At 35.4% G+C, this 12,856-nt stretch overlaps 1 protein-coding gene across 1 annotated transcript; it reads left to right on the top strand.

Moving 5' to 3' along the window:
- The first annotated feature begins 1,396 nt into the window (after nt 1-1,396).
- Nucleotides 1,397-11,749, top strand: LOC132561169 (uncharacterized). Its single transcript, XM_060225896.1, has 8 exons — nt 1,397-1,722; nt 3,057-3,299; nt 4,452-4,582; nt 4,905-5,236; nt 6,842-7,796; nt 8,190-8,226; nt 8,582-8,902; nt 9,789-11,749. Exons 2-8 carry the CDS (start codon nt 3,113-3,115, stop codon nt 10,112-10,114), a joined length of 2,289 nt encoding a protein of 762 aa, XP_060081879.1. The 5' UTR covers nt 1,397-1,722; nt 3,057-3,112; the 3' UTR covers nt 10,115-11,749.
- The last annotated feature ends 1,107 nt before the right edge of the window (nt 11,750-12,856 follow it).

Below are 12,856 nucleotides of genomic sequence, written 5' to 3'. Positions count from 1 at the left end.
AGATTGGATCGGGAAACAGTAGTTCGAAAAGGTTAATTGATTTTGATTTATTATGACTTGACTTATTGTACATTTATCAACATTAGCACACTGTTAAAGGAGTAAGCTTATGAACATAAAATTTATATATTTACATATGTAGTAGTAATCAGGGGAAAGGGAATGGGGAAAGAGGGCGGTTTGGTGTTTGAAGAAAACCCATTTGGCAATGGATGGCTTTTAATAAATACAGAAATTAAAAAAAGATATATGTACATGTCAACTTTACGGGAACACGGATGAAGTTATTGCTTAAATGTCTTGTATTACTGATCATTTACTTCAACCCTTCTTATGTTAAGTCTGTGATTATAATGGTGTTACATTTCCTAGTCTTAAGCTTTTAATAGATGTTTCACAAAACCTATCTTGAAAATACTACGTTATGAATGTAGCGCAGAATGTGTTGACATTAACTGCAACTTAAATAAAAGCTTTCGACAGAATTAACATGCACAGGTTTTCTTTTTGTCCGAAATAATCAAATTAATATTGAAAGTCTTGAAGGCATTGAAGGACATCTGACTACTTTGTTCGGGTTCGCCTTTGTGCTTTTTTGGGAACCGCGGAGACCCCGGCCCCCAGGGCCCTATGGTTGGGACAATAAACGCTTGAATGATAACGAAAATATACTCGCTTTTACCTACACGTATGGGGTTCGATTCCCGACGCGAACATGAAAAGATGATGTCACCTTGCCGACCACGTACATTTCCCACCTGATTCTCCGATTTCCTCCCACAGTAAGACCTCTTACGTACTTCCATCTAGATCATTGGGAGCTTAAGTTAACACTAGCGATAACTTTAACAGCCTTTTAAGAATTACAAAATCTCAATACTTTACAGAACCACAACATACGTACTTTTACACTCTGTCCAGTAACGATTGCCGTCCTGTCTTCCTCCGGGCGATGAAACGAATCAACGAGCTCGAAATAATTATCCTTTCGAGCAAAGGATGAAAACACATATGGGAATTTAATTTCGCCTTTTTGATTCACAAAGAAAACATAACGAAATGACTTAAACCAGCTATTAGTATCCTTATTGATATACATTTCAACGACCTAGGATTGTCAGCTACATATATCATTACATAATACATTGGTGTTCAATAATGATGACGATATCAATAAAATGAGTGATGTGTACGCCGAAAATCAGGATGAAGCTTTTATTGATTGACAGAACAATGTTATTTTTACATTAAGAATTTATTTTTCAATACAACTTGTGATCTGATTCCAAACCTAGCACCGTGTCTTGAAACATTTTTACATATATAGCAAAATTTGTTTTGTTGTTGTTAAGGTATTGACTTTGAGATAACGGTGATATGGTGCATTATTTCTTTTCTCTCTCAATTTAGTTAAACGGCATTTTAATCAGTATCTAGCGTTATACGACGGACTCACGGAAAAATATCGACACATACGCGTGGTATTCACTGGCGCTGAAGGCGCCGGGAAAACTACCGTATGTCGTCGTCTCCAGAAAGAACCTGTCAACCTCGAGTCGAGAGAACCAACTGTAGGGGCTGTGTTACGTCCTGATTGTTTCTCAGTCAACTTGAATTCAAGAACATGGAAGCATGAAGGTAGTCGGTCACCAAATGATGTAGTGAGGACTCGTTTGGGAGCTGTGGTGAGAAACCAGGAAGCAAGGACTAGTTTGAGAAATGGTAATTTACAGTAGGTTTAGAGTGGTAAAGGTAATTAGCTCCAATCTTTTAACATAACTAAGCCACACTCATTTGTTGGCGTTGATCGGAGATCCGCCTGCAAAACGATTTAGCATATTGTAGCTACTAACACTGCTGATGTTAAACTTGAAGACATAATATTAATCAAGAACATATGTAATATGATCAGTCCGCAAGTATCCCGTACCATCAAAAAATATTAAATTGAAGAAAGACATATTATATGTCTTGATTTTGATTTTGAAATATGAATCGTATAGTTTCTGACCAGAGCAGACCTTTGTACACTATCTGCTTCAAATGCGGGTTCATAAAGGGAACATCAATATTCTCCATTACATTTCACATGATATTACTCTGATCAGCTGGTTGAATAAAATGTTCGAGATCTTTTGAAAAGTTTACGTTATCAGTTCTGTGATAAAACGCAAAATAGTAATTCCAAACTTGGAGTGTTAATTACCTCCCAACGTCGACAGCTTAAGAAAGAAGCAAATGTTCACCTGTACGTATTTATTATTTTTAGGAATATATAAATTCCACGAGATTAATGAATACTTTGTTATCATCATCTGAATAGATAAAAGTTATCCGTTTTAATAAAAGAAAGGGTCGTAATTAATACGAGAGACGTCCCTCTCAATAAGGTGTATGTGTACTTCTGAATGGACTAAGAAACACCGATACTTAAGTATTTTTCTTCCTTTTCTCAGATTTATATTGTATCATTTTGCACTAAATATGCCTTACTTCGTGGAGAAAATAACAAAGTTAGTTGAGTGTCGATGCTTTAACCCAGATACCTCTGAGGAAATGTAAAACAGGTGACACTAGATCATCTCTTTGAATTAAATATTTACAGCAAAATAAGCACAAGTAAGACCATTTCAAATTTTCGTAAAATGTTGTAAATCAATAAATTAATTTACATATAATACAGTTGGTTAAGCATACAATAAGAACTGAGAGCATTTCTTAAAATAACCACACAGGTGTGTAATTCACCATAAAATTTTGCTTTTCTTTTCTTATCCTTTCCGTACTTCGCAATTATTTGTTCAGTAATCAAAAGGCTTTGTATATAATCACAATGTCAGTTGTCGAGAAAATTAAAGTTAAAAAGGAATGGCTCAAACGGTTTTAGAAATGATGAATTTAAAACCAAAGAACGCTGAACATATGTCTTGTACGTTTAAACGGAGTACTTAAGATTGACATGTTGTTCAAATGCTCCGAATTTGCAACTGCGATGCCTACATGTGCTCAGACCACATTTGTAAAAACGATTACTGCTAAGTAATTTACTTTATTAGTGGCCGGAAGCAGCACAGGAATTCGAGAGCATTTATCATCACTATCAAAGGAACAAATGAAAGAGGCAATAGCAGTCTTACGGGCTTCACGATATGCTGACACTGACTTAGCGTTTCTCTCCCTGTGGGATATGGGTGGACACATGTCGTTCCAGGCTTCCCACAATGTTTTTATTTCGTCACATGGCGTGTATTTACTAGTCTTCAGATTGACAGATTTTCTCAGAAATAAGCTGGAAACGGGTAAGTGACTGAAAGGTGATTGTATACAACATGTATTAGTACAGGCCTGAATCATTTAACAAAACTACTTTATTGATACTGAATCGTCAAAAACCAGCAAATTCGCGGCTAGCAAATAAATCAACCCCCAACTGAGTGAAAAGGCCGTTTGATTAGCGGCTTAAAATATTAACCAAAGTTACCTAAGTTGGTCATCTACAGAACAATCATCCTACTAGTGACCCCAACAAAAAGAGCCTCGTATCTATTTATTACAAATCGACAATGTATTATAGAATTATTTATGTTCTCTGCTCTCGTGCTGTCTTTTTGTATCCTAGTTTTTCTGATTTAACATAAGAATATACAAGGGAGAATTCTGCTGAAGATCTATATTATATTTCTTTATTTATTTAATATATTTATATAAAAATGCGCGTGTTATTTTAATAATAGATTTTGAAACTTCTTATGATCTTTAAAATGTACCGTCAAAGCTTTACTTGGCAAAGACTATTTCGTAATCTTATCCTCATTTAATGATAAATGTTTTTTTCTGTTTTATATGGCCATATTTCTGTTTTCCACTTTTGTATGCTGCCGAACTAGCTCGTGTATATATTAAGTATTTATGTAGTTTGCAGATTATGTATGTGTATGTATGCTAAAGAGGTCTGAGGGATATTGTTGAATGGCCAGTCAGCATCTTCCTCGGAGAATGCTTCTCTTCTATCTTCGAGAGGCTAGCTAAGATATTTAGTTTCTTTCGTATTATTGAGATCCTTGCTAGTCACAAAATGGTCCAGCATTTATTTGCTTTGCGGTATCTAGGTCACCTCAGAGTCTGATTCTCATTTGAAAAGAATGTACTATTAAGAACGTGTAATTATTTTTAATAGAGCAGCACTTTCTACGCCAAACCTGTAGCTTTGATATATAACTGTGGTATGATAAACAGAGTCAAACTATACCTGCGTGTTTCGTTGTATAGTTACTGATATACATTCACGGTTTTACTTGAGAAACCGTCTCCGTCTCCTTTTTCCATCATATCTGTTCACTATATGTTCAAAATTACCACCATTTTCGTAGATTATGTTGTCTACTTTTGTTTGTTACTATTACGTGCAGATTATTGTTCCATTATCCGTCATTTATTTACTTTTTATACAGTCCGCCTGAAAAAATGGATCAGAATCATTGGCACGTTTTCTTCGTGTCAACTGAATGCACCACAAACGAGAACGTATGCTCCACCGATAATTTTCGTCGGTACATTTTTGGATAAATTGAAGGAAAACGAGGTATGTGATAAAAATATCAGTATATATCTGCTCTACTAAAACTCATTTGTTTTAGATAATTTTGTCGTTTGTTGTTTTTATGATGATGTTTAATTTGCGGTGCAAATCCTTATTCATATCTCTTTTCTGTAAGAAACGTTTGAGTGTTAACGTTCTCCACCATGACCAATCTTGATCCACAATGTGTCATTCAAAATAACCTTGATATTTTTCATTTCTGTTTGAAAAAAATGCCATTGTTAAATAACAATTGTCAATAATGGTGAAGTCACCAGACATGAATATTTTGAAAGTTACGTGTGTCGTACATTTTTCATTCTAGGACCACGACAAACAGATAGATATGATACGGTCAAGTATCTCAAAATTCCCTGAACTCTCAGTGCACCGATTTGTCAAGTTCTGTACAGTCGACAACAGCCTCGGCGATGAAGATAATGACCTAGAAATGTTAAGAGGTCTTATCACAGAGGCAGCTGTTCATCAGGATCAGTGGGACAGACAACTCCCTACAACGTGGTTAAAACTCGAGATGGACCTACATCAATTAAGAGAAAAAGGAAAAAGAATACTCACAATCGAAGAGATTATCGAGATGAACAAATCATCTCCAGCGCCATTGACCGATGTTAATGAGATCAAACTTGCCCTTGAGTAAGTATGTGTGAACCAATAATCAATAGATATATAAAACCTGCTTCCAATAATTGATGCTGAGAGCCAACATTCCTTTAAACAATCTTACGTTATCAAAGTTGTATACTGCATTATCCATTTATCGAATCTATGAAACAAATCTTATCCCATCAAGGCACGAATATATTGTAATCTAACTGTTAAACGCTGAATGCTTGATGTCTGAGATACAGGTAAGTACTGAAGATACTATTGTGTTAACTGTACTATAATTACTCGTCTCCTTTGGGTTATAACACACAAAAATAATAATTCTCGTAATAGAGAGCTCGAGTTGTTTCACTATAACTTTACCTTAGTCTCAGTAGGACATTGAGACTTCTTAATCACAAAACCCTATAGACCGGAGGGTATTTTGTATATAATTATCAAAGTTCATTCTTTGAACTGAAATCTGATATTGTGTCATTTTATACAATCATTCTAAGTAAGGTGATTCTGGGTTATACCTTAGCAATAATGACTGATAAAAAATATTTACACAAATGTCATGGAATGTTATAACTTAAATTCGTTCTCGTCGCATTAATGCAAATCGACCACACTTTTTGAGTACTTTGGTGGCATCCCCTGATTATGATACTGAATGAATTGTGATACAGTATTGTCCACAATTGTTGACAATACGGTTAGATGTGTTTTTTGTGCCTAGTGGTGATACTGTGTGATATTTGTCTGGTAGTGATACTGTCTGAGACGTGGCTCACACCTCACAGAGCAGCATCACCAAGCACGTCATACAGAATTATCATCAAGCACAGCTAACATGGTATCATCAACATGGTACCAGACAAATATCACATAGTATCACCACTAGGCACAAACACACATCTAACCACATCATCAACAATTGTGGACAATACTGTATCACAATCCATTCACTATCATAATCAGGAGATGCTATCAATGTACTTACACCAGGCACAGCTCAAACAGAATCATAACAAGGCAAAGCTCAGACGGTATCTTCAACAAGGACCGCTTACCCAGCATCACGACCATGCACAAATTACAGAGTGCGCAGCTCATACAGCACCAAGCATATCTCACACAGTATCCTTACCAGGCATGTCTCACACAGTATCAACACCAGGTAGGCCTTACAGGGTATGTTACCAGACACAGATCACACAGCATTATTATCAGGCACAGTTCACAGTATCATCGTCAGTAACAACTCACTCAGCATCGCATTGTGCACAGGTCATACAGCACTATCGCCAGGTACACCACCTCACACTCTATCATCACCAGACACAGTTCACACAGTATTACTCCCAGGCACAACTCACACAGCATCATCACTAAGTATAGCTCACAGTATCATTACCAGGAACAGCTCACAATCATCGCCATCGGGCACAGCTCATACAATATTATCACCAAGAAAAAAGTTAAGCTAGATAGTTATATGATATTCATAAAAAAACAAACAACAGTCAAAATTTGCTGTGCTTAAAAATAGGAAATCAACTTGATATTGCTCGATGTCGTCTTCATTCAGTACCTTCACTGCATCAGATCATTGGTTAATTTTGGGGTAAATTAATGCATTTCTTTTAGATATCTTCACTGCACGAGGTCAGTAATATATTTTCGGGAGTTTGACCACGTCATCAACGACCCCCAGTGGCTTGTCGATTTCTTCAGTATCCTGATTACCGATGACCAATTTCTCACTGAAGGCGACCTCTTAATGGCCAGGGACCAGGAACTGTACAAAACAAAGGGCGAGTTGACACAGGAACTGATTGAAGGCCTCTTACGTCTGGAGAAGAACCAAGATTTCATTCCACATAAATCCATTCTTCTGGCGCTGATGGAAAAATTTGGATTGATAGTAAAAATGCAGTTGTCAGGATCCGAATCTGAACATCGACGGTTCAGTGAGAAGTATACAATCCCCAGCAAACTTATGGAACTGCAGAACATCGATGTAATAACAAGAGAGGTCACCCGCCTAAAGAGAAGGTTCTTTGTTTCTAAGGCGTTATGCTTAGTATTCAACGATGTTTATGTACCTGATGAGTTGTTTCACAGAATCTTCGCCGAGATCCTCAGGACGTACACATCGACATCTTTGTCAACACAAAGCCTCGAAATAACGACTGAAATGGATCAGATGAGACCAGGAAGCGGTAACGCGTGTCTTTATAGAGGTTTCGGTTGTTTCGAGATCAACGACCTCTGCGGAATTATTCTGTCTATGCAGCCTGAGAGGTCCACCATTGCCGTGACAATATTCAGCCGAACGGAAACCGTTCTTCCCGAAGGATGCGGCAAACTTGTCAAGGTCTCGATCGAAAGGATTCTTCGTGACGCTTTAGAAATGAGTAACCAGCAACACTTTCAGCATACATACAAACTACACTGCAACTTCTTCCTGGGTCCATATGACACCCCTGTAGATCTGTTCGGCGTCATCCACTCAGAGAGGGGCGTTCCATGTAAAGGGGTAGAGTGTCTAGGGCAACACCTTCTGTCAAGAATAGACGCCAAATTTTGGGATATCACACAGGTATAAAACTTATTATTTAGTATTAACACGTCAGCGATCAAATCTTAATTACAGTTCCCTGTTGTATTGTTTTTATCTTTTTGTCTTACTTATGGACATGACTTCGTGATGGAGTGTTTCAGATAAAGAACCAATGCACCTGCATTAAAATTCTGGGTTTTATTACATCAAAACCTGTTATATTGTAGTAATTATATATATATTATTTGTGTTCATTGTGGATTGACTACGCGACATATTTGAGACATGCTTTCAATTTGTTTGTTTTCCTGCAAGAACACAATACGATATAGTCTACACATTTTTGCAACATTTCGGCCACACACTATCCACTACAACAAACTTCTGAAATGTATATACACGCAGTAAATTATCCATTAACGTTTGTTTTAGGATTCCGTACGAGTTCCAGTGCATAGATCGATAAGTGGTATGTATATATATATCTATAAATATGTATATAGCTACTAAACCATTACTGAAAGCGCTTAAGCTTCATGAAAACTACGTTTTTTGTGGATTTATTTTCAATATATCGAACCAGACGAATTGAGCAATCAGCATTTTCATATATTGTATATGTCTACATACAAACGATTATATTAATTCATTAACATGTCAGTTTAATGGCTCAACAATATTGCAAAACCTGTTAATTTTCGTCCTTGTTTATTTTACCATGTGCTGAATTATCTCTAAATTACCCTAAAAAGATTATTTATTAAAATCGTCATATTTTGGCCTTTATTTCAAGTTGAATAAATTATATTATGGTTATATTTCAGAACCGGCAAATGAGGACACAACGTTTCCTGACAGAAGGCCAACGCCGCGGGAACTTGGTCGTCTGTCCCGTCTAGTAAGCGCCTCGTCATATCAGCTGTTGTTTACAGAGCTTGGTGTTCCTATACCAGACATCGATTACGCTAAGAATGATTTGTTAAGCTTATCGACAGTAACTCTGATCACCAAACTGTTTCTGAATTGGTCCAATGCCTACCCGAATCAGACGTTTCAACACATCACACAGGCTATGAAGAACGTTGGCATGGCAACTGACCGCGTTGTTGAAATGGTCGAAACGGAAGCGGAACCACCAGGTGAAGGTACGGAGAAAATTACATCATTTTCATAGTACACCTGTACTTCCCTTTGATTTTAGACTGTTTTTTTTAGACTTCCAGTTTACGTATAGTTGATTCCGTCTTAGATTAGGTTATAATGGTTCGATTCAGACACTATCACAATGATTTTAACAGCTAACCCATTATAGTTTAGTCACGTTTGTTGTTGTCATGAGAAGTAGATATCTGCAAATAATGCAAATGTAGAACGGACCTTTTGGTAAGAAAATGTAGAACCATATTTATTGAATTCTAAATCTTTTAGATATAAGTATCCTTATATGCTTAATTGTAAAACCATCTGATTCAATCATACATAGCATTAACTAAGAAAATTGATCAAATTTGATGCCCTTTCCATTGACGATATCAATGAATAACGATAAAAATTTCCTGAAATATAACCTGATGTCAACACGCGTAAAGAGATAAGCCAAAACGTGGTATTTTCCATTAGGAATAATAATAATAATGTGATCATTTCCCGTTCCAAAAAAAGAACTGTTAGATCTTGGATTCAGAAGGTCAATATTGTGATAAAGCATTCCCAGCCCCCTCCTTCCATGAAAAATATTCCACCTGAGTTCGAGGAAGACTTACTCTCACTTTGCCCAGCATTTATGGCAGACATGAAGATATCTATATTTTGAAGGGTAGCGAAACATCAGAACATGAAAACTTATTTGAGAAACTATGTTTTCATAAGCCCACATCTCTTATTAAGATATGTAAAGAGATATTTTATTACCGGTGCTGGTTTTGTGGTTTTAATGATTTAGAAGATTTTATGTTATAGCTAAATATTACGCAATAGTTCCTGACTCCTTTTTTTATTTTTTCGTGTCATTATTTTCTTTGTTTTATATAGTACCATCAGAGGTTTTGGGTAGATCTCCAACTGATTCAGAAATCCAACAAATCATCAACTACATCGATATATCGTTCTACAACCTCTACTTAGAGATCGGATTATCACCTCCAATCATAGAGCAGCAAATGGTAAACTATCACCAAAACATCAGAGGAGTGTTGACAGCTCTTCTTCACTGTTGGAGAGATACTTTCCAAGAGGAGGCAACTATAGGCAGATTGTTGACAGCGATGAAAATGTGTGGGATGGACTGGTATACAACAGCAAAGATCTGGCCAAGATGTCAGGGAGAAGTTGTTACTAGACCAAAAAAAGAAAAATGAAGAAAAACGTAAATGTTCAGTCATGTGACATGATATACTGAAAAAAACAAAACACATCAGTACGGATCAACACGAGTACTCTACTCAATGTTATAAGTTAATCGATGAATCAAATCCAGGGAACATTTCTAATTATAGTTATTACCGTACGGCCTGTGGACTATTATCTGTGTTTTATTGTAAACATTAGGCGAATTTCTCGAAAGGTAAAACTCTTAACTCCACTGAAAGTAAAACAGAATATATGTTGTGAAAAGATATGGCTTGGAGTGAGAAGGTTGATAAAGTTCCATACATATTGTTTTATCACTAATATCAAAACAATCGACCAGAAATTTTTAACATTTTTGTTATATTTGTCACATGTTGTAGTTTTTACTTTTTTTACATAACAGTTTATTGATACATAACTTTTCTATTCTCGTGGTGACGAGAGTCCGAAACATTATCATTGTATACCTACATTTAGATACTTGTTGGGATTCACATTAATGTACTGTTACATGTAGAATCCCTACCTGTACAATGGAGTGGTATCTAAACAGAGAACAGTAGATAATTGGGATCATAGCGGTTGGTGAAATCATATCGGAGTTTGTAAATATTTCGTTTGTTCATATTTTGCCCTAGTTTCATTGAATTTGAGCTTGCATTATATTTATGTTCACATGTTGGTATTTTTTCATTTATCTGTTTACACCAGTGATGAGACAAAGTGTAGATCTATTTACGGTAGAAATCCAAAAAGAAAAAAGTACATGATTACTGGTATAGGTATATCAATCTCGGTTATGATACCAGGTCTTCGGAAATTCTGATTGCCAAAAATTTACGAAAATGATATAAAATATATTTATTTCTTATATTTTGTCGAAAATTAATCAACAACTGGCTAAAGTTTTGTAAGCTTGAGGAACAAATCACAGGATAGAGTTTTTATTTCGAATACTATCACATGATTAATGCATTTGTTGGTTGTTAACATGAACCAGATCCCTTCGCTGTGAAGTTTAATGTATAATCAACTTCTTGAGTTCGCCATATCAGGACGATATGCAGATGAATACTTCATTTGCTGGACCGCATTATTCATTAATCAAATATATTTTTATACGTGCAGGAATTGTGAAACAAATTTTTCTTTTATTTTCTACAGTACAAAATATGTATAAAATAATATATTGTAAATTAATATGTTTATAATTCCCTTGACATCCATTCTGCTTTGTGTTTGTCTATCTGGCTTTCATGAGATTTGAACCGAATTCAATTTATTGTTTTATATCAAAACAATTATTGGATTAGAAGGCGTTGTTCAAAATTATCTGACATGAAAATTACAAAATTTATCAAATGATGGAGCTAGTGCACCTCCCTGTCTAGATTTTGACTTTTCTTTCGATCACTTTGAATGTTCCTTAGTCGCCTCCTAGATTTCAACATTTATACCCTTAGCATCACTGCCGAGTTCCAGCTGCATGCTGAAGTTTAGATATTTTTTTGGCTCTAATCTAACTATAAATTTGTATTGAAAGGTGCGATTTACTTGTGTGTCTTTTATACAATATTCAATATCATTTAATATTTACAGGACTTGAAAAATAAATGCGTTTTCGTCAAATGAATTTTTATCTATATCGCAAGACTTAAACAATTTTTCATTTCTTTATGATATTGAGATCTAATATTAATTAATATTAATTGAGTATAGATGATATTTGGGGGAAATAAAGCTCCCCTCTTCCTTCATATGCTTTAGTTGCATTTCGCCTTCCACATTTAATAGAGTATATCCCATAGTCTCCATGCCAATCAATATCTAATACCTTTTCGTGTTAAGCACGCGCATTCCTAACGACGTTTTACTCGACTGTATCACGATTGTTCACCTACACCTTCACTTCAATGTCCTGTTTTCAACGTGAAATTTAAGTCGTGGATTAAATTTAGAAAATAAACTGTTCCTGTTATAATGTTACATGGTTTCATAAAAACTGACATGAAGTCTGTTTGGTGTGTCACACTGTTGTTAACTTGCTTGATTACACTTGCTTGATTACACTTGTGGACAAGTGTGCCTCTCAATTTAGATACAATAAGAAACAAATGCTAGAAGAGGAGGTTCAAACAACGTGGTTTATTTCAAGGGACACCCCTTGGAGAATCCCTTTTATTGCTTGTACAAATGTGTCAACTGTACGCTTTTTGCTTTGTCTTTTAATCAATAAAGATTTGTGTTTTTCCCATTTCAGAGTTGAGATGATTTTATTTTGCTTATTTACATATCTGACTAGATCACGTATTATACCCGATAAATCATATGGAATATACATACAGTTGAACAGGAAATTCTTTTACGCATCATTCTATTGGTGTATATATTATACGGATTTTTTTAGTATTGATTTAGGTCAATTTCTGATAAACTAAAAGCAGATTTACGTTTCACATAGATACGAATTCAATAGACCTAAGAATAATACGAATATTTTTTATTAAGATACGCTAAAATCAATATCTGAAATTTCATCTTTTTCATATTTATTTGGAAATTATTTCTTTACACAGCACGCATTTACATCGATTGCGCAATAAGTTTTGCTCGTTAATCACGAACCCCGAGTACCCAATATTTCCGAATCATAATACTGGTGATAAGTGTTACAAACCTTCCGATTACTATATCCTATAGAATTCAAAACACCTTCTGACCTGAAAAAATCTAAGTGCAATTCATAGAGC

Source organism: Ylistrum balloti, unplaced genomic scaffold, assembly GCF_031769215.1.
Source record: "Ylistrum balloti isolate Yb309-2 unplaced genomic scaffold, AGI_CSIRO_Ybal_v1 Utg371162, whole genome shotgun sequence".
Classification (NCBI taxonomy): domain Eukaryota; kingdom Metazoa; phylum Mollusca; class Bivalvia; order Pectinida; family Pectinidae; genus Ylistrum; species Ylistrum balloti.
The sequence above is the reverse complement of the archived record's forward strand: the minus strand, read 5'-3'. Positions and strand labels throughout refer to the sequence as shown.

Bases quoted from the DNA above. Each gene is read 5' to 3' on its own strand.
- LOC132561169 (XM_060225896.1), top strand. From the start codon at position 3,113: ATGAAAGAGGCAATAGCAGTCTTACGGGCTTCACGATATGCTGACACT. The intron at 3,300-4,451 runs GTAAGTGACTGA...CTTTTTATACAG, and splicing joins CAGAAATAAGCTGGAAACGG to TCCGCCTGAAAAAATGGATC. The intron at 8,227-8,581 runs GTATGTATATAT...GTTATATTTCAG, and splicing joins AGTGCATAGATCGATAAGTG to AACCGGCAAATGAGGACACA.